The sequence below is a fragment of the Hippoglossus stenolepis genome, chromosome 23, assembly GCF_022539355.2.
Source record: "Hippoglossus stenolepis isolate QCI-W04-F060 chromosome 23, HSTE1.2, whole genome shotgun sequence".
In the NCBI taxonomy this organism is placed as follows: Eukaryota; Metazoa; Chordata; class Actinopteri; order Pleuronectiformes; family Pleuronectidae; genus Hippoglossus; species Hippoglossus stenolepis.
Genome location: NC_061505.1, coordinates 5581166 through 5605764, shown reverse-complemented (window position 1 = coordinate 5605764; position 24599 = coordinate 5581166). Strand labels below are relative to the sequence as shown.

The 24599-nt window shown below is 42.8% G+C and overlaps 1 protein-coding gene across 4 annotated transcripts in view; it reads left to right on the top strand.

The window, feature by feature from the left end:
• Window positions 1–18407, top strand: part of arap2 (ArfGAP with RhoGAP domain, ankyrin repeat and PH domain 2) — a 105882-nt gene extending 87475 nt beyond the window's left edge. Inside the window, exons 24-34 of one of the 4 annotated variants that reach the window (XR_004694643.2) lie at window positions 1203–1350; window positions 2780–2857; window positions 5550–5624; window positions 6261–6378; window positions 8444–8572; window positions 9494–9630; window positions 10587–10669; window positions 14011–14046; window positions 14959–15022; window positions 16816–16936; window positions 17179–17191. Coding sequence is in view for 3 of the 4 variants with exons in the window: in XM_035148356.2 (XP_035004247.2) it covers window positions 1203–1350; window positions 2780–2857; window positions 5550–5624; window positions 6261–6378; window positions 8444–8572; window positions 9494–9630; window positions 10587–10669; window positions 14011–14046; window positions 14959–15022; window positions 16811–16936; window positions 17176–17538 (1357 nt within the window). In the remaining variant the exon portion in view is untranslated. Of the gene's footprint in view, window positions 1–1202; window positions 1351–2779; window positions 2858–5549; window positions 5625–6260; window positions 6379–8443; window positions 8573–9493; window positions 9631–10586; window positions 10670–14010; window positions 14047–14958; window positions 15023–16810; window positions 16937–17175 lie in introns of all 4 variants that reach the window. The other 3 variants (XM_035148358.2, XM_035148357.2, XM_035148356.2) reach the window with 3 other exon arrangements.
• The last annotated feature ends 6192 nt before the right edge of the window (window positions 18408–24599 follow it).

Genomic DNA, 24599 nt, shown 5'->3' with positions numbered 1-24599 from the left:
ACACACACACACACACGTAAGCTTCAGACCGGAGACACATTTAGAGCGTGTGCAAGTCAGGCTCTTTCAAAGTCCGTGTTTGAGTTAAGTGTGTTTAAACAATAAAAACAGGACTTCTTCTACAACTTACCTTGACGTGATGGACCCTGGCCCCCGGGTTCTGTCTGTAGAGCTCTCAAGCTTGATTGCTTTTTTTCTCTGTATAACTTCTGTCTCTCTCTCTCTCTCTGCCTTTTTGTATCTTTGTCTGGTGGGTTTATTGCTCTGCTGTTGCCAGCGCTGGTCCTTGGTTTCTCTGGTTTGCTTCTTTGTTTGATGTGATCACGCAGCTTCTTTGTTTTGTAATGGACCTTGGACTCGGAGCCTGGTTCAGTTGGTTTCCAGTGTGAAAACCTTTCTTTTGGATAATTCAAACTTTCAGGACCGATTTCAGGTTTTTAGCAATAAAAGAAAATAAAACACAGTCTTCATCTCCGACAATGTTCCATTTGATTTACAAGGACGAGTACTAATGTCAAGTACTGCTGTTGGTGATGTTGCTGGTAATACTAGAACAAAATAAATTGGAGCAAATATAAATAATGGTAAAATGTCTTTGTCACCTGCTGATTCACCTGTTGCCCCCCCTCTCCTCTCACAATGACCCACACGCCCTTCTGTTGCATGTTCGATTTATTTTTTATAATATTCTGATGAATACAATTTGATTTAATCAAGTTGCTCATTATTAAAAACTTGTGTTCTGAACTTCAGCTGTGTTTGCTAATTACCCAAGAGGCTCAGTGGGCTATTTTCTCATTTTCTTTTGAGAACAGTTTGGATTTTGTTCTCAAGCAGACTGTTACATCCACTATTAATATTGTGAACAGGCAGGTTTGCGTTGTTATGCCTCAGGGAATGGAGGATTTATGTTTTTATGTTGTTCATCCGTCTATTTGTCCGTCCTTGTCTCGGGAACATTATATCTTCAGGAACAACGTGAAGCAATTTCTGCAAACCTAGTAGAAATGTTCTCTGAGACTCACCAATGAACTGAATTGATTCAGGTGGTCAAAGGTCAAGGTCGTGGACCGACAGCGGACAGTTGACATTCAGCAGCTTCATGTTCTCGATACAAAGCACAAGACTTTATTGCCTCTTTGTTGAATCTGGACTTAGGTCTCGCAAGTGTGAGTGTTACAATATGCGTCCCTGTGCTTCAGGATTCACCAGTGCTCCCACCTCAACCGCATGCCGAGCGAGAAGCTGGCCAGCGTTTTCTCCTCCTGCTTGTTCCAGACCCGGGGACAAACCCCTCAGGAAAGTAGCGTGGTCCGCGACCTCATCAACAACTACATCCCACTCTTCAATGTAAGTCCTGATGAACTGCTGTATCCTCCTTTCCCCGCCGTTTGACAGCACTCCGAGTGGAGAGGAGCTGATTGGGAAACAATGAGGCTGAACGGAACGTGGTTATATCCTCCACCTGAAAGTTAGATAACATTACATTTTTATTCCATATATATATATATATATATATATTCTAAAAAGTTGGTATACTTGAAACTTTCAGAATCAACAGCCCGATATTGACAGCAGTGTCTTTGCTGACAGATGGAACACATTTCCAGAAAACAGATTTTATTAAAAAAGAAAACAGGTCACCGAGAACACCTAGACTCTTGTCCGGGACATCTTGCGCTTGAGGGGGAAGAAGGTTTATGACTCTGTTCTATATGTGAGGAGCCATTTTGAAAAAGAGAAAAATATAACATTGGAAAAATCTGATTTTATTCTCCCTACGTCTGGTTTTTTCGCCTCAATATAAAGCTTATCCATCTTCCATCCATCCAGTACATCAATATCATTTGCATTGCATTCCAATCAATGATCAATAATTGACAAAAGCATTTAGATATCACTATAATGCACACAGAATCTAAACCAGGCATTATTTACACTCCTATACTTCAACCATCTGAGGAGAAGAACTGTTGTTGCCAAATCTCCACAATAGACTTGACTTTGCTGATGTGTGTGGATGGGCGGGGGTGTGGGGATCAATGTTACCCTTGGAGAGCTGCCTGGATTATGGGACACGCAGGAGCCGCTAATTCCCGGCGGAACGCCCGGATCCCTCTTGTCCTGACGTCAAAGCAGGCGCATTCACTCCAAATCGGTTTCGGGGACGCCGCCGCTCGCATGACAAATAGCCAGTAAGCTCAACCGAGTGTGAGCCCAATAGCGGTGGAAACGCTGTGACATAAAACGAGTGAGACGTCTCGCTAATTACGGCTCGGGCTCCGCGCTGGATGCCGTGGACGGGGCCTATTATCAGCCCTAAACACACACACACATTTGTTGGGTATTTTTTTCCTCTCTCCTCCCAATCTTCTCTGCCATTCGTATATATTCTCGAACAAAGCAAATTGTTCTCTGAAAATGATAATGATGTTAAAAAAAAGAATAAGTTGGAATCAAAAATACAAAAAAAGTCATTTCCCACACAGAGTTTTGTGAAAGAGAAGCGAATTCACAAAACGCCTCACAGCTAAGTTCCTCCTTCCGAATGCATTTCAGAAAAGTGTCGGCTTGAACGACCCAATTCCACAGCCTGTTTACGATACCGTTCCGTGTGTGTCGTATTTAAAGCGCTGGAGTTTATATTATTACCAGAAGTGGTTTTATAATTCCATCAAGATGGCTCAGTGTTGTTTACTGGATCAGAAAGTTTCTTTTTTAGCTGGAGTTTGAATTAAAGTGTGTGTGTGTGTGTGTGTTTTTGTGCCGTTTCCAACAGGTCAATGAAGACCAGGTGCAACAGATGGAGAGAGAGAATAGCTTCATCACACGCTGGAACGACAAGAAGGACACCACGGTGAGTCTAACCCGCGGAACCCGAATGGAAATCACCTGCGGGCGATGGGGCTGCTTGTGTGGGTTTGTGTGTCTGCTCGTATTGATTTGCCTGCGTGCGTCTGGGTCTCTCAAATCATCAATTTTTCTGGCAACAACCGAAGGTCGGGGGTTGTATGGGGAAGGCGGCGGAGGAGGCGAGGCGGGTGAGGAAAAAGGGCTTTGTTCCTGTTAACCTTTACGCCAGGTTTACGCCTGGACGCCTCAGCCGAGGAAAACATTCGGCTTAGATAACTGGTGAAAAAAAAAAAATCACACGCCGCTGCTGCTGCTGTTGTTGGATTCTGAAGTAAGTTGTCGACGCCCCCTTCCTCTCCTTGTCCGTTGACATTTAGAACATGTCCGCCGCTGTGGGGCAGGAGGGTTACTCAGTGGGAAACCAAATGCTATTATAAAGCTGTCGGACGTGAAAATTTGAATTTTGCATCTTGGACAACTTTGGTCAACAACAAAAAAGCTTGGACTTTCTTTTTCATTTAGAGTTAAGATTTCCCGAACCTTATTTTAGGGATAGTTTAAGAAATATAAAGTCTGCGTTTATTGGTCTGGGGTTCAGGTTTATATGAGACATTATGTTAAAACGTTACATCAGAAGCTTTTCTATGTAATTGAGACGTCGGAATAATGTAAAGTTCAGCTTTTTGGGTCGAGGTTGTTAAAAATAGAGCAAAATTACATTTTCTTATTTGACTGATTAATAACAAATGGAGTCTACAGTTCCAGTTCTAGAGGTTTGGTGAGGCTGTGCTATCTTCTCTCAGTCCCTTCTCTTCTTTCAGCATTGTCCAACGAGGACAAACCACATAATAACTTCACCCTGTTTGTTCCCGTTGCCAGTAGCTTCCTTTCTTAGACTCCAGACTTCCTCTGAACACTGAGTTTCTTTTTTTTATCTGAAGCACACGAAGCTTTTTCCCCGAATGTCTCCTTGATATCTCTGCCAAAGGCTCCGTCATACGCCCAATCGCTGGAGCATTTGTCTCCATTACGGTCGCTCCAATTTTCACCCCTGCCAAACCAATCATTGCTGGTGGATGTAAAAGCAGCGCCGGTAACAGGGCCTGCAGAATGTGGTTGTTACCAAACCAAGGAGGTGGGAGGTTGAGGTGCAGGTCACAGCTTTGTCCAACAATCGGTTCTTGGCTCTGCACCTGAATATCAAGACTGCGCTGTTGACATCTACAGGAAGCTTGTTTCCGAGGTGTCGGCCCCTGCAGGTGAGAGTTCAGACCTCATCCGCTTCCTTGGCGAGGCAGAGAATGACACGGACCCTGCGAGCCGCTCGACTTGGGGGGGGAGTAAATAAATCAGTGATATAATGAGGTGTAAGGCAATATCATGCCTTGTACGTTAGGAGTGGCACTTCAAAATCAATACGTGCATTTACAGCCAGGCTGAGTGCAGGGAGGGTTTGTCTTTGGCAGCTGTAAAAGAAGAAAAAAAACATTTCACACACATTTTCTTGCTTCTCCACAAAGTATGGTTATTTCCTGTCCGTCTTTTTGACTCGACAAACACCACGTTTGTAAAGTGTGCCCGGTCTTACTCCCATCACATAACAATGAAATGGAAAGACGGAGAGTGTGCCGAGCAAACCACGCTTTCGTCCCCGTGTCCGTCCGTGACATTTTCACAATCCCAGCTCTGGCCGGTTTGAATGGCTGTAATTTCTGTGTCCTTTCGGGGCCAAGCGAGTCAGAAGTGGCCTCCTCCCTCTAATCATGCGATAGTTCTCCCTGATGAAGCCAATAATGGACTTCTGTTCACCCGCACGTTAAAATGGAAAAGGTAAAAGTAACTGTAACGTCCAGATCGCCAGAGGAACCGTTTCCTGTTCACTTAGTTGTTCGTTTTCGAGCGATGGCCTAACACTCACCTCGGTCTACCAGCTATTTGAACTTGGTTTTACATTAAATTACAGTTTCACTCACTTGCTTACAATGTCACGAAAAAGGTTATGTTTTAATTGGAAGAGAAATATTTGTTGATTTGTACTTTTACTGAGAATTTACCCTGAATGTCTGGTAGTAAGTTTGAGTCTTACAGAGGTTACATTTAGTTAGAAAATTAGATTCATCTGTGCCAATTATCTGGAAGTGAAGAAAATCAACATTTAAGGAGGATAATCTCTTTTTTTTAACTCGATAACCTTTCAATAACTATCAGTCATTCTCAAGGAAGCAATTTCAGTGTATTGATGGTTTAACTTTTAAGGTTTACTGCCACTAAGGTTCAGAAGTCCTCCTCCACGTTCTGTAATCGACCGTGAGCATTTTTCGAGGCGTGCGTGTCTCCAAAACATTTTTAAACTGACATCACACTTAAAGTTAACACCTGTGGAAAGCCTTTCAGTCTCAGTGCAGGTGAAACACGCGCTTCCACCTCTCCAGTGCTTCTGTCTCACACGTGTTCTCTTTATTTAGTCGGGGTTTTGCATTCCATTATCGCTGCTGGGTTTCACTTTGCCTCCAGCGCCGACAACGACCTTTTACTTTCCACCAATCCTCCAAACATTTCTCGCACTTTTTCTCCATTTGGATTCCTGCCACACTGGAGCCAGGAATTCAGAAGAAAAGCCAATTAATCCAGCTGCATTGTGTTTTGTAATTCGACTGATCTCTTTCTCTTTTTTTTTCTTCCTTTTACTCTCTCAGTTCTCTCCAGCTGGGGACTTGATCTTCGAGGTGTACCTGGAAAAGAGAGCGCCAGAGAACTGCTGTTTAATCAAGGTATAAGTGTGTGTCTGCAAGTGTGCGTCCGTACTCTCGGTGCGGGCATGTGCCTCTCCGCGTACGCCCGCTTTCCCGAAGGCCCCTTAGGTGGGGAGGTGAAATAAGAGCGCGGGAGGCGGGGATGGAGCGCGGGATGAGGAAAGAGTGAGGGATGGGATGAGGGCGGGCGGGAACGAGAGGTGGGGAGAGGTTGATAGAATAGGGCCGAGACATTTATTTGTGGTTTAACCCGGGGGGGGATTATCACCGGCGAAATAAATCAAAAGCAAACTAATCAAAGAAATGTCTGATTTAATTGTGTGAGTAATCACATTTTACGAGGCACGCGGGTCGCTGCAGGTTGAATAGGGACGGGGTTAAAGAGGATTGCTCGGCAGCGCGGTTTGACTTTATTACTCCGCTTCCCCTCTGTGGAATAAGGCCGAACATTTGCTTGGTTCAATCCTGTTCAGGTAATGACGGAGGAGTTAGCATTTAATCAGTGCACCGTGTACATGGCTGCGGGTCAAATATCCGCAATAAATGCGATCGGCTCCTCAAAGGAAGAGTTGAAGGCAGAGGAATCGATCAGGCTGCTTATGATCTCAGCTTTTTAGATTCTAGATGTTTGATATCTGTTGTTGTTCGCTGCAGGTCTCTCCCAGCATGAGGTCCTCGGAGCTCGTGGAAACCGCGTTGAGCACGAGGAACGTCGCCTTCAGCGCTGACGACTTCTGGACCACCTTTGAAGTCATCGAGAATGGAGAGCTAGGTACGAAGGATTTTCCAATTAAAGAGCTCCCGCCGCGCCCGCCGCGCCCCCCCCCTCCATTCGCCTCATGATACTGATTCTTTTCACAAAATAGTCTGAAGACACAATACTTTACCCAATCAGCACCGATTACACATCTAATTGCTCCGACAACTTACGGTTCGGGCTGACCCCTGAAGACCTCCGAGCATACGCAAGATAATTCTCAGAGAGGATTAACAAAATAAGGAATTAAGAAATATATTTTTAGTGCACATATTATTTTTTTATTTGATTTTTTTCAGATTTTTCTCTTATCTTTTGCGTTTGTATTGCAAAACTCTCTCTCATGCCTCCAAAGTCGGAGAAGGGAAGATCACTCTTTATCCTGCTTACTTCACTTCAAACCTTGTGATGCTTCAAAGTTTCTTCACTTCAAAGGTTCACAAGCAAATAAAGTTTTGTTAGGTCTTGTTGCTACTGTCAACTTTTCTTAAGAATACGATCATGTGACACTAATTTGAATTAGAAACAAGCAATTGTACAGAAGAATGGCCACTCTTTTATTTTGTCAAGTATTTATATACTCATTGAAATTAAGTTTTTTATTCCACCACATCTTTAATTACTGTAATCTGTGGCTCTTAACTCAAATGAATTGTGATGCATCATGGGAAAATGTACCATGAGATGTGTACTCAGCACGTTATTAGACACCTGTTGCAGGAATCAATGTGTTTTCTGATGAGCAGTTTAAGGGATTACAGAGTAAAAAACTAATTTATACATTAAATAAAGAGGCGTTCCTCCCAAACTTTCCTCTAAAGTATATCTAATAATTTCTTACTCCATAAAAATCATGCAATCTCTAATTCTCATGCAAACACATACAAAGATCCCACTTCCTCTCATCGGAGGACCTCGTGATTCGAAGAGAACGCCATCTCTTAACGAACCAGTCTCCGTGAACATGGAAGCACACTGAGAAATTAGCCAAGCGTCGTCGATTTGAGATGATATGCACATGAATTAATCATCTTTACCATCATATGTCATGTATTACCTTAATCCACCTTGCATGATCGACCTCATCTTGCATTAATATGCACCGACGGCACCTCCAGCCTCGCACACCCGCATTTGATCACCGCGCGGGAAGCAGCGGGCAAAAGGGGGGGGGGGCCAAAGTTGAGCTTTGTCGCGAAGTTGCTTAGCTGGCGGTCCCCGCGCACGTTTCATCAGTTCACTGGGAGTTTTACGCCGCAGTCTTATGTTTGTTTTTCTCCCAGCAAAGTTGCAGAGGGCACGCCGTCCTCCTCCGAAAAGTGAAGGCGTGTTGAATACTGAATATATTTGCTGTCGTTTCAGCATATTTTCCATGCCAAGACAATATGTCTGCGGAAGAGTAAACAGTCGAGCTATTTTGAAGGTGGTAGCGTGACAGGTTTTGCTCATAAAACCATAAAGAAGGGAGGGGGGAAGTGCCTTAATTAGCCATTTTGTGGGGACAGCTGCAGATAAACACCGTTATCGAGGACAATAGGCAGGAAAGGGGAGCCAATATTTGTTGGGAAATGAGGAACTAATTCCATGGCCTTGGTCTGCAGAGATTCCAGAGGGGAGATAAGCCCACCGTTATGAATAAGTTATGCCATTGTGGCTCTTTTTACCTCCGTCGGTTATGAAAAAGCAGGGGAGGGTGGAGATGGGGGCATCAGAGCAGGGGTGGCGGTACACAAATTATCTCCGTTTTTTTTCTTTCAGCTGATAGCATGTACCCTGTTCACCAATTAGGACGAGATAATAGGTCTATTTTGCACATGAGTGTGTTTTTATAATCAGCTCCTGATGTGCGGGAGATAAATTAAACTACTTTGTGATGGAAACGGGGGAGAACAACAACATCATTTTGGTATTTGGTTAAGTAGGTTTAGTCACGGGATTTGTGATAAGAGGCTGTGATTGTGCTTCGTGCATTTATAATCCGTGTTTGACCAGAGGACGGAGCGGCTCGGCTGTGGGTGGTTGACTCTTAGCCACCGATCGTTCCCCCTCCCTCTGACCCGGTGTATTTTATTCCTAACAGAGCGACCGCTGCACCACAGTGAGAAGATCCTTGAGCAGGTGTTGGAGTGGAGTTCCTTGGACTTCCCTAGTTCGGCTTTTCTCGTCATAAAGAAGTTTGCAGCGGCTAAAAGTGGCGCTGACGGGAAAGGTAAAGTATTCCCCCGATGGTACGAAGCCATTAAAAACTGCATCCTTTGGTTAAACTTTAAGGAAAGCGCGTGTGTGTGTTGTCATTGTTCATTGTAGCACAACAACTGTTTGATTTCATTATACATCAATCTGTTGATTCCTCTGTTAGTTGTTTACCCCGTACCTGTACTTCACCAAACAAAATTTACATATTGAATGGAAAGATCATGAGGTAACTCTACTAATTAAATAAATTAGAACTGATGAAAACAAATATATGTATTTTATCACATTGATGTACCTGTAGCGCCTCAGTACTGTGTGTTTTGAAGAATTCATTAATTCTACGTAGAAAACATTGTGAGAAGTTCCAACAATGTGCTCAAAGTAATGGGTAAACATTACAAGTGAGAAATGGAAAAGGGTCACAATAGTTTGATGATCGTAATAATTAGCATAAACAATTAAAACAATTAAAGTATAAACTTCTGGGCTTAAAGTAAAAGGTTGAAATAGTGTCCATTAGCTACAAGTAATTGATAAGCATCAGAAATATAAACAGGGTATTACTAGTTAGCTAAATGGGACTGATGTGATTTTACTAAAGTGAAATAACCAGATCTGCATTTTTGTTGCATTGATAAATGTTATATAGTTTCAGTTATTTGAAATGAGAAATGAATACTTTAAAGTTGATGAAGTCGTACTTACAGTAAGTTCATCAGTCAGGCTGTGGGATACATCAGGTTGGGCCCACTGGTGGATACAGTGTCAGAAAATATTAGATGTTTGTCCAAGACAAGTTCACAGAACCAGTTTTTACATCTTCAAATCATATAAAACTGAAAACGCCACATTGAACATCTAGAAACAGCTGTTGGTATTTCTGCTTCATTAATGACCTGTAATAGATTGATGGAGTTTTCATTGTGTTTTCCAGAAGACCTCAAGCAGTTCGTGAGAGGCGACCCTCTGAAGTTCAATGACGGCTCCACCAAACTGCTGTCGGGGCACAAATTCCAGGACAAACACGTCGTGCTGTGTGCAGAGAAGCTGCTGCTCTACAGAGATATCAAAGCAAGTGGACTTTTTTTTATTTTTCGGGGGGCTGAATCCACTGTCACATCTACAAACACACACCCGCCACCGTGTTGGCTCTCGCATGCAAACACAAGAGTACCTGGCGAACAGAGCACGCCTCGCGCCACCAGGGAATCTCAAAGGTTATGGAGCTGCTTAGGAAAAGCAGAGTGTGTTAAAACGGAGCCCGCATGGCTGCAAACCGCGGAGATTGAACTCCGCCCAAACTCTCCGCTTCATGTCCCTGGCGACGTGTCCGTCCAAATCTTGGAATGAAGGAGGAATATAAAGCGCACTCGTGGCGGTGGACTTCCCACTCTCTTTTGAGAAGGGAAGAACACAGTGTGTTCCCTGGAGCCCTTTTCTTCTCAACACATTTCTGCAGTTGAAACAAGGGATTCGTAAAGGAGTGAGAAGGAGTGTTAATAATTGATGGAGGTGCAGTAAGGGGGGTATTTTGAGGGGGTTTCACTGAAAGCTTTATTTTTGATATCAAGTTGCACAAGAATACGCTTAATTACTGCATGAATGCAAAGGAAATTAGACGTGTAAGTGAAATTTTAATGGATATTCTTTGGCCTGTACAATTATTGCTCGCTCTATACTTAGCGCAAATTACGTTGGAAGGAGCAGGGACGGGGCGGCGGGCGGCGGTGTGTAGGTGTCAGAGGCTTTAACTTTGATTTAGTTTGCTTTCTTCTTTTCCCACTTTCTGTCTTTGTTTGCTTGGAAGGAGACGTGTGTTTTTCCTCCTCCTGGTAATGATTCAAATTGATTGTCGTGTCGTGACGCTTTTCTGAAATGGCACAGATCATTTGTTGGCTTTTTGCTTCATCTCGGTTTATTTAGTTTGGTCGAGTGTAATGTGATTCTCGCCAGTTTTTTTTTTTTCCCGTTCTTTCCCCTTGATTTATTCATCCAAAAATATTCAATTGTTTTTTTTTTTCTTGCAGAGCACTAAAGCAGAGAAAGCAATCCCACTCAAATCTGTGAAATGTTACCTGGGCCTGAGGAAAAAGCTGAAACCCCCGACCAGGTAAACTGTGCTCATATGAATAATAAACCTCTCGTGTGTGTGTGTGTTTCTTTCTCTCTTAAATCTGAATGTATGTAAATGAAGTTGGGATTCAAATCAGCAGTAGATTTCCTAAAACTACCAAAACGGACTATTCTGGCGAAGTGGTTTGCATGGTCACATTTTCAGTTTCCTCTAATACTGTTGATATAAATGATTTCAGTTACATTGGACTCGATTTGAATGTGCTACTGAGCTGTTTTAGGCGTGGAATTAATATTATAAATAATAATGTAGCTGGAAATTTCAACTATTCCCTCCTTTTCACTGCGAGAGATAAAGGCAACGTGAGCGAGAGGAAAGTGCTTTCAGCTCAACATGAAGGTCAGCGACTGAATTAAAAGGAGGTTTAACTTTTCTTATTTTCTTTTTTACGCACGTGAAGGCAAATAAATTCGTGGAAACAGTAAATTGACGCAAAGGTCATAACTCCAGGTCCATTTATCATCTGTTTTTTTGCTCCATTATTACCTTGGCAACTCAGTCGGCCATGGACGAGGCTAGTAAGTGGAACTCGTGTTGGGGGGTTTGTTATGCAGAAACTATTGTTCCTAAGATATACAAAGTACTTTCACATACTTCCATGAAGTGAAAATGTTTTATAAAACCAAATTATGTCAACAGTACTTCAGATTCTGGGCCTGACCTACGGAGAAATATCCAGGACTCTTCATTGTCTGGCTTCACTGAGCCAACGTCCTGGATAACCTGGGCTTTTCTGCTCTGAGTTTGTCTTATCTGCTACGAGTGCCTTCACGTGGAAGAGGCTCAGCTGTTAATTACAACGTTGTCACGAGCATAAATTAAGTGCTTTATTCCTAATGACAGGAAACGCTTGTAACAGCAGGTAAATTCAGTTAAAAGCAACATCCAGAAGTCAAACGCAAACAATGTGATGACATAACTTGAACAGAACATAAACTAGAAAACTTAATATGCTGTAAGAAGATACAGGAATTCTTATTATTAATCTGATTACCTGTATTGCTTATCCCTTGAGGGTCTCGGGGGGGCTGGAGCCAATCCCAGCGGACATTGAGCAAGAGTCGTCAGGCGCCACCATTTATAATCATGGGAAATATGAAACAGTGTGTGGATCGTTCCTCTAATAAAAGACATCCGAAGGTGTAGTTTTCAATTATCACCACATGTTCACGTTATTTTGAGCTGCAGTGTCAGACTTAAGGTGTAAAAGCACCAACACTTTTAGGAATCTGTGAAATTAAAATGAAGCTATTATGTATTTATTCAGCGTGATAAACCTTCCCTCTTTGTTGGAGGCGTGTGGACACATGGAAAGTCTGAAACAACAGAACTGATTCCACCGAACTATATTACTCTTTATTATTTGTCACCTGAGGGTGAACTCTTTTGTCCCTGTGAGGATCCTGTAGGAAGGATGACTCTGAGTTCTCCAGTGTTTTGGATTGGTCAGTATTTAGGCTGTTTTGATCGGGAGGTGTTTGTAGGCGACAGACGCAAAAATATAAACCCAAAAAGAAAGGAAATATCTCTGGGTTAATAACTTGGTTACTTCCTCCCTCTGTCTGTCTATGGTGAGACATTAAAATCCTGTATTTACCTCACTAACCTCAAATCCTGCTTCGTGGTTCAGGGCCTCTGCTTCTATTAGACCAGTCAACAATTATGTTTCTGCTTTTAGTGGCCATTTGTTAAAATTTCTTTTTCCTCTGTGCATATTTTGTGGTGCCATAAATATTGCAATAAAACAGACAAATCTTTTCATAATCCTTTTTTAGTGCATAACTTTGTTGCAGCTTCATAATAACCATTAGGACCCAAAGCAGCTGCTGCACATTCGTAGCAAATCAACCCCTATGTTTTATTAAGATGAGCTAGTGATTATTTATTATTATTTTTATTTGATCGCTGTGTTTATTCCATGTGTCTCTGACCGGGTGCACATGTGCAGCAGTTCATGCTATTAGTCCCCGAAGATGTATCGCCCCTCAGAGTCCCGCCCCACCAGGGGACACCCCTGACCCCATCGTATTTTTCACTGTAATGGAACTGATCACATTCTAACAAATACAAATTATCTAGCTCTGCTTCCGCGGCTGGAAAATATTACCGCCACAGTTTTATTTTAATGATCCTCCATTATTATAATTTACGACACATGCCCAACCCACAGGAGCTCTTGTTGGTCAAACAAAGAGGAAACGTCTCGAGGAGCCAAACCCCTATATTTCACGTTCCCCAATTACAATTCCTCATAATTTTCCCCATGTCGGAAATTTCAAGTCCGGCGAAGCGTGAAAAATGAGTCCGGCGAGCGTCTGTCTGCACCGCTCGGCCCTTCAGGGGGGAGAAAAAGTGGATAAGAGAGAAGAAGAGGGAGATGAAGCACGAGAGGGGAAAGGGGGACAGAAGGAAAGAAATGATACAGCCTGGTATCATAGATATGCCGTTGAGTGGGCTGTGGGAGAAGTCATACGGCGAATAAAGGAATAAAGACAGAGTGCTGAGGAGAGCGGAGAGTCATGGCGGGAGGGTCAGGAGAGGCAGCGCTCCAGTATCTCATTAGGCAGAGGTCTGTCTGTCTGCGGGGTCGGGATCGGCTGCCTTAACTCACAGGAGTGGTGCTCCAGGCTGCGGGCTCTCCGCCTCTGCCCCCTCTCTGGCTTTGTTCTTCCCCCACTTCTCAGCTCCCGTTCAACCACGGCTGCAAAGGATTTTCGGGCCAAGGTGTATCCTCCCGGGAGGCGGTCTTTCCACCGTGTTGTGCCTCTGTGCAGGTTAATTCATGCAAACAGGCACATATGTGCACTTATTAGTGTGGAAATATCTTGTACTTATGTGGGAAGGGGGTCGTTCTGCTTATTTATCAGCATCACACAATTAACAGTGTTCATTGCGGACTCAATTATGCTCCAGCAATTATCCCACTTGCAAAAGTAAGTTTGAGAGATTCTGTTTCTTTTGCAACTCTCCCAAGAAACTGTACTTTAAACCTTATAGGTTAAAGGCACTCGCTCAGTGTATTGTACAGTTGAGCCCAGAGCATGCACGTGCGTCAACATGTGGGCTGAAACTGCAACGGATAACTTAATTAATTCAGCTATTTAGAACCCAGCATTTCTTAGATATTTCTGTTCCTCTGCATTTTAATGAAAAAGGTTTTGACCTGCTGCTTTCTTTAACATTACTTTCTAAGTGTGTTTAATACTTCTAAGTTGTTCCACGTGTACTTGTTTATATGTGCACGTGTTTCATCAGTTTGCAGGAGCAATAAAACAATAAGAGTTCAGATCTGACCCACGTCCTTCTTGTTTCAACAGCTGGGGCTTCACGGTCTACTCTGACAAACAACAATGGTGAGTGCCACGCAGCAGAGCTCCAGTTCAACCACTGATGAGTGTGACCTCTGCACTTTCCACTTCAAAATATCTCTAATAACAGAAGTGGAAAAAAAAGTTGAAGTGAAAGCACTTTGTGATCTAAGTGGGTTATTAATGGGGACGAAAGTGCAGTTTAATAATGGGACGTGTGGCCTCATGCTGGGCCGCTGCTGGTCGACAGTCAGGAACTAAATCATGGTCGACTTTTTATGTTTCTAAATTGGTAGCTGCCGTGTAAAACTAACTTTACTTAAAGGGCGCCCTATAGGTTTGCTAATGAAAGGCTAGCAAGCTACACTCGTACATTTTGTATTTGAGGCCATTTAAATACACTTTAAAGACACTTCACTTCCTCCCACTATTCAATAATTAAACCAAAAGATCCCGTTCACTTTCTACTTCACGACATTTATCTTTGATTACAGTCTTTGTAATTTAGATGAAAGAAAAATTGTATAACTGTGAAATTAATATTGTTTTGCATAAAAAACACTCCATTGTCAGCTTTATTCCATGTACAGACCAAGTGCAGGGAGCTTTATTATATACATATATAAGCACAGTACAGAAAATGACCACATTAGCAGACACCAGAAATAGCTGTAAATCAAAGAGAATACTGTACCATCCTGAATCGGTGACAGGTATTATTTAAGCCATCATCCTAGATTGTTACATGTGGCACTAATCACCGCGGTTAAAGGCGCACTTCACCCCTGCAGATTCACGCAATCACGGCTAATGGCGGCCGGCCCTCCCATCGCCAAGCGATCAATGAACTGTCCCCCTCAGAAAGAAACGGCGTCCGGTCACCTGTTGAAAATGAATGTAAGGGATAATAAGGTGGAAATCAGCGGCTGATGTGAGTGAGCTCTGTTCCCTCCTCAGGCATTTGTGCTGCGAGAGGCGGGAGGCGCAGGTCGGCTGGGTGACGGACATAATCAGGATGAAGGTAAGATGATGCCAAACTGAGACGTTCGAGTGAGAGCGAGGAAGTCACTCGTGCGAAAGCCTGATGAAGTCATTTAATGAGTCGAAGCTGAAGCTCGCAGTGACTTTGGGAGCGCAGGGAAACGTGTGCATCTTCTTCCTCTAACCCCGTTACTGTTGCAAACCCCAAAAATATCAGCGAGTTTGATAAACCCTTTGCAGAAACATCCCTTTTTTCCTTATCCATGTGGAAAATACGCTTGATTACAGTCAGAATAAATCATCTTTTTACAATCCATATCTCGGGGAAGGAGAGGGAAAGATACGATAAATCATATTTCCCCCCCAATCATCCGTTTCCACAGTGCTGTTAGGCAGATGAAATACATAAACAGGAGGAGAAGTGTAAAGTTTTCGAGGTCACTCAGCAATAACATAAATCATTTTATGTGGAAAAGCTGTGAGAATAAGGTCAAGGCGACTGGAACAATCACATTGTGGTACTTAGCCCCCGGGCACAGCCGAGTGTTGTCACTGTCAGTCGCTGACACAGCACATATGACATAAATAATGCAAGACAAAGCAAACACAGTGGGGAGCAGCGACGGATGTGTCATGTTTCTGTATTGTTTTTCAATCTCGCACTCATTGCTGCTGTATTTTTGCGGGAAAGCCGTCTCGTCCCCTCATTAGACCGAACGCTGGCGTCCGCTCTCGGCTCTGTTTGTGCGTAAACGACTTAAAGTTGAACGTCACGCTCGCTCAATCTCAAAGTAACAGATCAAACAAAAGATTCCAAAGCTTCTGAAATGTTCGCTCAGCACATTTCATCAGTATTAGCCCGCCGCTCGGCTTCCTTTATGGGAAACCATCTGCAGCGCGGAGTTGTTTATCACAGGTGCTTACTGTAAAAGCCTTTTAGTGCCTTCGTTTGGGTTAGCGAGGAAAAAAAGGGCACCATTGTCAGGGAGAGATTGATTTTAAGGGGGAAGCCAATTTTTGCCTGTTGTTTCCAAGTGTTACGAGGTGTTTATTTCAGCCGGCTCGGTGACTTTTCCCTGCTCTTCGGATCAAGAAAATCTATAGCAGACCGGAGCCGGCTAATAACATTAGGATTCTCCTCCCAAATCCGCTAAATATCAGGATTGTCAGCTTCCAACACGGGGGATTGTGGAAGGACACGGGGGCTTGTGGGAAGGGCAGATGAGAAAGTCGGCCGAGAGCACTTCAGTGTTCTTGATTTCCTCTCTCTTACCTGTTAGAGAGCATCCTGCTCCCACAGTTTCCATAGCAACCGGCGATGGAGGGGCCTCATTTTGAAGCAAGGTGGTTTGGGTGCTGGTGTTGGAGGGTTCGGGGGGGGCAAAGGTGCAAGGACGGGTTGTGGCAGTGATGAAATAAGGATTTGTTAAAAAGAGACGGTTCTGTAGGTCGTTGGGGGGGGGGGTCACGGTGATATGAAAGGAGACATTGTTATAGAGAAAGTTTAGCCAGAGATCAGAACTCAGGCGATGGAATAGAAAGTCATTACTCTGCCACTTTTCCTTGTTTACAAAGATACTTGTGTTAGTCTGGCCAGAAACAGTAGTTTATACGAGACGTGCGCTTCCTGTTTCCTCTTTAAATACGAGTCGGCGTTATTATCGGTTGTTAATGATCAAGAATAACTAATAAAATATAGATGACACAAAAAGAATAACTTCTGTATGTATCATATTCCCCAAATCCACTATTACTATTACTCCTAACTCCCAAAAAGTTTTTTTAAGTAGCCTGCTGCTCATTCCTGTTGTCGGCTGTGTGTCTCCAGTACAGTTCTGACCTCTGTTCAAAGACCGTTTACACAAAAGACGCTGCAGATCACAAATCCTCCAGAGGGGGAGCTGTGGCTGAGGGACGCAAGATTTCACCTTACAACCTCAATTCCAGCAAACAGGTGAGAATGTGATTATTTTTGTTTGGCTAAAATGTGAGGATTAGATATGGAAGGTTTCCAAGTTTGCCATCCTAATGATTGCATAATGCATCCAAGTTGCTTCTGGCTGTGTTTCTGTTTCAAAAGATTTACTCAGAACTCAAAAATCCACAAGGATTCACTTGTTACCTTCATTAAACGTGTTAAAATTGGCCCCTGGGCTCCGTAGTTGACTTTGAATTCCCTCTGCTTCACTTCAGCAGTGCGACAGGAGGCCGTCTCTTGCTGGAGGCAACCAGGGCAACACAGAGGAGGCCGGTCCTCACAAGAGCACCACAGCCAACTGTCCAAAGCCTAATACCCTCTTCAAGCCCCCAGACGCACTGCCCACCAGACCCTCTGTGAACGCCGGACAACCTCCGAGGCTTCCTTCTCCGTCCCAGGCCAGGCGCCCGCAGCCCCTGGCTCTGCCTTTACCCCCCAAGAGCATCTGTAAGCCCGGTAAAAGACCATCTCTGGGCGGGGAGGGTGTGATGCCGTCGAATCTGCTGAGTGAGCTGAACTTGGTGCTGAACAAGACGGGCCGCACTGCCAAGAGCATTGAGAGGCAGGAGGAGAAGTAAGCAGGAGATAGAAAAGTACTTTTATGATCAGTTGAGGAAACATTACGGGCCCGAGAGCAGAAAGAGAAAAGTGTTAGAGACTGACAAATGCAGATGGAGACGAGGTGAGTTGCTTTTATCAGGGGTGTGTGTGTGTGCGTGTGGGGGGGGGGATCATAGCCTGAAGACGGCTTTGGGGCTCAGATATATATATATATATATTAAAGCAGCGCTGATGCACGAGTGGATGTGAGAGAAACCAGGTGCAGGAGACGTTGCAGGTCACGCAGACCTCAGCTGGACACGACGCTGACCCAAGCACTACAACGCGTGATTTATTTACCACTCTTCTAAAGTCTGAGATAAATACGTCCTGCTGTCAGAGCTCAGACGTTTCCACAAAATACTCAACACGCTTGCTCCGTTCTTGTACTTTTCCGGTTACTATTTAAAACAAAAAGCTATTTTATCCTCTTATTTGACTCTTATGGGAAATCATGTACCTTTATTTTCTTATTAGCACTTATGCTGCAAAAGCTATTTAATGGAGTTGCACATGTTAAATATATATATCTGTTGTATTTTTTATTTTGAATCCTAGTATTGCGGTCCAACATTCACACACACAATTAAAACGTGTGGAAGAGTGCAGTGATAATCTAATTCAAAAGAGAGGAGCTAGTTTCAGAGCCCACTGGCCGTTAACAGTATTTTCAGACATGACGTGGGGGGCAACTTCCTGTGTAATTATTTATTTGTAATATGTTGTTATATCTGTAGCCGTTATAGAACCGTATAGCTATTAGCAGTATTTTTTTTTAGCACAAGACATATCAAAGTAATTGTTATGTACAGTATGAATATGTTAATAAACATGAAAAATGCTTAAACATGCAGTTTTTTACTCAACTCTCTAATACTTAATGATAGATCAGTTGCATTTTAGATTTGTTGTAATTTCCTGTACATTACATTGTAATCTTTATACTTTTTATAGCGACTACACAGCCACATCGCTCAGATAGTTCCAGTTTGGTAGAAATGAAATACTACTTTGAGTAAAACCATTAGGATAATAAGTAAATGATTAATTCCTTGTATGATGATATAAAAAGTGATAAACATCAGTGTTGTTTAATGATAATCTCACCATCATCCCTTTCAGATTTATTATGCATCATTAAGATAGATTTTTTTTTCAATGTAGTATTGCTCTCTATATGTTTTATTTCTATTTTAATGCTGCATCTGCTCTCTGCAGCTGTATATTATAACCATGAATATACTTATAGGCTCTTTAACACCATGTAAATCTCCTTAGTATGTGTATATATATATATAAATATATATATTGCTTCTGTACACTGTGGTGTTCAATGAACATATCCGAGATTTAAGAGCAACACTAGCCCCCATTCTGGATCTCAAGTTTTAAAATGACTCCATTTTCCATCTTTGACTTATTTATATCTAATCATATCATTACTTCACTTGTAGATTTCCTCCCATTCCAGCTTTTCCTCAAGTGAAATGTAAGAATACACTTCCCCACCTCTGGTCACATGCTCTTGTTGAATAATGTATGGCAGTTGGAAAATGCACACGTCGGCAAGTGTCACACAGGTTCCTCCATGAAAAATTCATATTAACATTTTATTTTCATTATGCCTCATGTGCCAGCTGCTTGCCCTTTGTTTCATGTCCTTATATTCTAATCATAGAGTTAGCGCATTTGTGCATTCATGGGCGCAGATTTTCTTATTAAGGCTTTGTTTGCACTGTGCAAATGTGTATTTTCTTTTCTCGCCTATACAACTATGTTCATTGTATTAGTAGAACTGAATAGGTTCCCACTTAATTGGCCTGTTGAGAGTCGTTTTCCATTCCCAGCACCCTGGCTCCTACTGGCAACAGGCTTCCAGCACAGACTCTGGGTTCTGATGTGTGATAATGCAGTGCATGTGCCTTTGACTCTGAATAATTTGTTCTACATTAAATGCCAATTTCCTTTTTAAAATCCCATTATTACCCACTGGAGAACAGTGAAGATAACTACCCTTTTAAATCCCGCACCAAATTTCCGTCTCATCTCTGGTGAATTCACTTGAGCTGATGCCAAACCACCTCCTCTTCCTCGGTATCTTTCCTCAGACGGTCGTCTGGATGTATATTTACCTCTATTGTCCTCTGTGCCTTTATAACCCTGCTCTCTCCATCCCTCTGAGGCCTGTAGTGCAGGAAGGTCACCATATGGTGTGAGAGAGTTCACGGAGAAGCTCTGCAGAGTCATGGACATTATTAGGATTTTTTGTACATTCGCCAGGTCGCTCCACTGAGAATGAATCGCTGCACTGGTGAGTATGTTTACTGTAGTGCTGTGTTTAAGTGCAAACCTCAAGTACTTATACTGAACCAGTAGTGTAATGGAAGTATATTACACAATTGAGCGAGTTTTGATGTTCCTGAATATTTCAATCAACTTTAACATTGTTGGAAGTACAAAAATATATAACATCCATGTCAATATTTGTTTCATAGTATGTTATATCTTTAACCAAAGTCCTATACTCTTCATAAACATGCAGCAAAGAAATGTGAATGTATTTGAACATGAGTTATAAAATAGGAAAACATAACATTATAGTATTAAAAAAAACACATGATTTGTAGTTGACTAGTAAATTGAATAATAAGCATTAATATGTCACTTTTCTCTTCTTAACAAACACTTAACTCATAACACTACAGGTCACATTCACCCATTCACACAGCCCCTTCAAACTAAAGCACTTCTCGCCCTCTCATCCCTTCTCGCTCAGATGGAGGAGCCATCAGGGGCAATTTGTGGCTCAGTGTTTTGCCCAAGGACACTTCAACACTGCCTAGGGGAGCCGGGGATCCAACCATCGACCTTTGGATTATAGTGGACGACCCACTTTACCTCTTCACCAAGGAGCTAAACCTTGAAAACAAATGGAATTGGTCCTTTAAATACACAATGCTGGAAATACTGATTATTTTGCTGAAATAGTGAAAGATTTATATATATGATGAGTTTTACTGTGCTTTGAGTCGTACAGTACGTGCATGTAGAGACGTACAGTAGATAAATACCTGAGCTGTGTGCAGCAGTGGAGAGAGAGAGGGGGAGAAGGGGATTAGAGAGAAAAGGAGCGAGCTGATATGCTCGAGAAACAGAGAGAAAATGACAAGTTATTTCAAAAGAACAGACATGAGTCGTCTGATTGGACGTGAGATGCCTCTCAAATAAACCCCCGCAGCCTGTTGGTTGTTTTTTTAACAAACAAGGCGTGTTCGACTTGGGCCGATGCGTTTTTGAAATGTGGAGGTTATTGATCAGCCCTCGGCCTCGTGGAAGTGTCCGCCGAGACGGCAATCAGACCACCACCCCCCACCACCACCGTCTTTGGCGTTCGCTCGCTTTGTCTGTGCATAATAAAAACATCAAGGGCAGAAATGAAAACGGGAGCCGGGTGAGTGACAGGTCTCAACATGGCCCTAATACCGCTTCAGCGAGCGCGCGGAGAAATTGTAGCTTGTCCTCCCGCCGCCGCCTCTCCGCAGCAGACACGCAATTAAAACCTATATCCTTTGCAGCCATATGCCTTTATCTTAGAAGTTTACTCAATTTTCTTCGAGGAAGAAGGAAAAAAAATCTCAAAAAAGAGACCATGTTGACTTAAAACACAGCAGATGTCCGCGAGGGTGCTGCACAGAAATGAAGCAATCTCCTCAGCTTCATCCCCCCCAGCCCTGTAAATCAGAGCGACTGTACTGTTAACTCTGACATACTGCAGCTGTAGAACACGCACGTCGAAGCCGCGGCCCCGGTGATTTACATTTCCAGAAAGGGTAAGCCTTATATTAATGGGGCCGTCCATTTTAAGGGGCTATAAATAGCTCACTGCATGAACTCGTCCCACTGCCGGCTGCCTTTTTTTTTTTTACGCTGATCCACACATTCTGCCCTCTAATCTCAATTCTATTAATGTCTCGGGTGATATTTACGACACATGGACCCTTTTAGCCTGACACGGCTGTAAAGTATACTTTCAAACCAGCCAAGCTTTATCTAATTAAATGCCTCTGCAATTGCAATTCAACTGGGAGTGAGTCTTTAAAACCTCAATCAGTCCCCCCCACCCCCCCACCTCCCTCTCCATACTCCAGTTGGAGCGAGTCACCGCAGACCTAATAAAGAAGGGAATGTTAAACATTTCCAATTAAACGCAGCAGAAGAATACGGCTGTAGATCATCTTCATATTCCCCCTTGTTGGGATTATAGGAATGCTGCCAGATGGAGGAGGTCACCTCAGCAATAACATTGTATTTGTTTGGGGGGGGTAACCCGACTGTGTGCTACTGAAGCCTATTCCCAAATTGTTTTGCATATTTGCATATGACCGAAGGCGTAGTGTTGTCTATTAGTTACTCCGACACACACACACACACACACACACACACACACACACACACACACACACACACACACACACATAACACATCACTCCAGTGAACTAAGAACACAGGAAATATTACGTCTGCTAGAAGATTGCTGCCAAGTAAAATATGTATTTAATAGCACAATTAAAACGTCGCTGTTGTGTTTTCACTACACTCAAGGTTTACATGCACACAATAAGTTATATTAAAAATAATTATTTTATTCCCAGCCTCATCAAAATCACACGAGAGACACTTGAGTCAGATCTGTTTGCCATTATTTTAGGAACACCTCGAGAGAATCCTTTCAAATTTGGCACAAATGTTTACTTGGACTCGCAGATTAACTGATTAGATTTGTGTGGGGTCAAAGGTCACGGTGGCCTCATGTTTTTGGCTAGATATCAGTGGTAAATGGGCAAAGGTCACCGTGACCTCATGAGTCTGCAAAAAGGCAGAAGGTTGATTCTAGTCTAGTCACTTAAATTGTCTGTTTACTGTAAAACAAATAATGACAGTGACTGGATGGCAGATTGTCGCCCTGTAGCCTGAATTCACATCTTGTGTCAACACACACAGTTTCAGGCGGAGATACAAAAAGCAACACCCAGCTCAGTTTTGCACTTTATCGCTCCTTGTTCGTCTACAACTCCAGATCCCTGCAGCACAATCCAAAATTAGACAGACACATTGAAAACCGTTACATGTACGTAATATAACCTTATTAAGAACGCCCCTCAGGGCCCTAACAGCAGAGTCTGACAGATTCTTATTACTGTTTCAAAAGTAAGAGCATCATCTAACGTACAACCCAAAGTATGACAAATGAATTCAGTCAAATATAAAACAATTATTTCTTAAAAACATGATCAGCGTTACATTTTGTTTATTATTGTTGCCGTTAACTACACCAGCAATGTGCATTATTTATTATGAAGATTCTGTTCACTCTTTTCCAGAAGAACTAAATATTCTGCACAAAGAAAAATGCCAAATTTTCAGGAAGTCTGAACCCGACACTCGCTGCTTCATTTCAAACAACCTGTTTCAGTCATTAATCTGCTCGTGTGCTACTGGGACTCGATGGAGAAAAGGTCCCAGAAATGGTAGAGTTTAAAAGTTTGAAGAAACTGAGGAAGATGATGATTTACAAAATCAAAAAACCTTCTGGAAATCTGAAAAGCAAAAAAATAATCCTAGCACAAACAATCTTGTGAGATCACACTTGAGAAATGGTTCAGATAAGTTTAGAGTGAGTACAGGAATATGAATTTCCTCCTGCAGCAGATGGATGTGAATACAGTCCTTTAGCTCGTATACATTGTTCTGCGAAGCGGAGGCTGAACGTTGAGGCAAATGAACAACAAGCAGAACATTTTGGATTGTAGTAACACTTTAAAATGCTTCCAGCCTATAGTCGTATACATTAATTGTTCAAAACACTCTGATTGCATAGATTGAAACTCCTAAACGAGTCCATGTCCCATCCACTAGCATGGAGGAGGTCTGGTTTACGACCTATACTGCAGCCAGTCAGCAAAACATGGTGTAGTGCAGTTGCACTGTGTTGAGGATTGCTTCATGTGGCTTTGTCCTTGAGACTAAACTAGAGTCTGAGCAGATGTTCAGGTTGTGTTAAAGTGGAACTGGAGTTTTTGGTCATGAACAACATGTATGTTTTGATTTCTCAGGCATGTGGACCAACCCAGCTAAGTGCTGTCCCAAAGCAGGACAGGCCAAACGCAGAGCAGCTGCAGTGCACTGCACAGGCCGCCCAGAGACGCCCTCCACTCTGCAACCATGAAGATAAAGTCTCTGAAAGAGGGAAACACGGCTCTAAAGAAGCAAGTTAACCAGGTGGAAAATGGACCGAGGCAGGTGGAAAACCAGCTCAGACAAAAACACGCACTCCTTCAAAAAAAGGTCTGCAGGAACTGGGAAGGTTCGCACGAAAGGCTGCACAGACAAACCTGGTGGTGCTCTGTGAAGAAGAAGAGCGAAGAGGAGTGGAGGAGCAGGTGTGACGCAGGAGGAAGGACACAAAACAGCAAGAGAACATGAGTCAAGAGGAACCAGAGGAGAACGAGACTCAACAACAACAGAGCATGAGTCAGAAAGAAGAAAAGCTGCAGAGACAAAGACAAAGCGGAGGTGGAGACAAAGATGAGTGAGGATATATGACTGAAGGACACATACAGAGCTAAAGCAAAAGAACATCTGTCCTTCTGACACCTTCACTCTTTTCTCTCCCTCTTCGTGTAACTACACCATCTCACCCCTTCATCTCCCGCCTCCTTCTCTCTCCTCCACCCATTATCACTTACACACCCTCGAAAACAACCCCCTCCCCATGGCTCCTTGTGCATGTTTTGCATGTTCTAAACATGTAAACCATTAGATATGATTCAACCCCAGTGAATTACCTCTCCCTGTGTTTCCTGAAGATTGATACAGGATTCATGGCTCATAATTACTAGTACATTTGTTTTTTTCGAGGAACAGATCTACTTTCTATCTTTTAATATGCAACTCAATTTATTTATATATATTATATTTACACTTCTGCATACATCTCACAGATGTGACCTTCATTATGACACCGTGATTGTTCAAATAG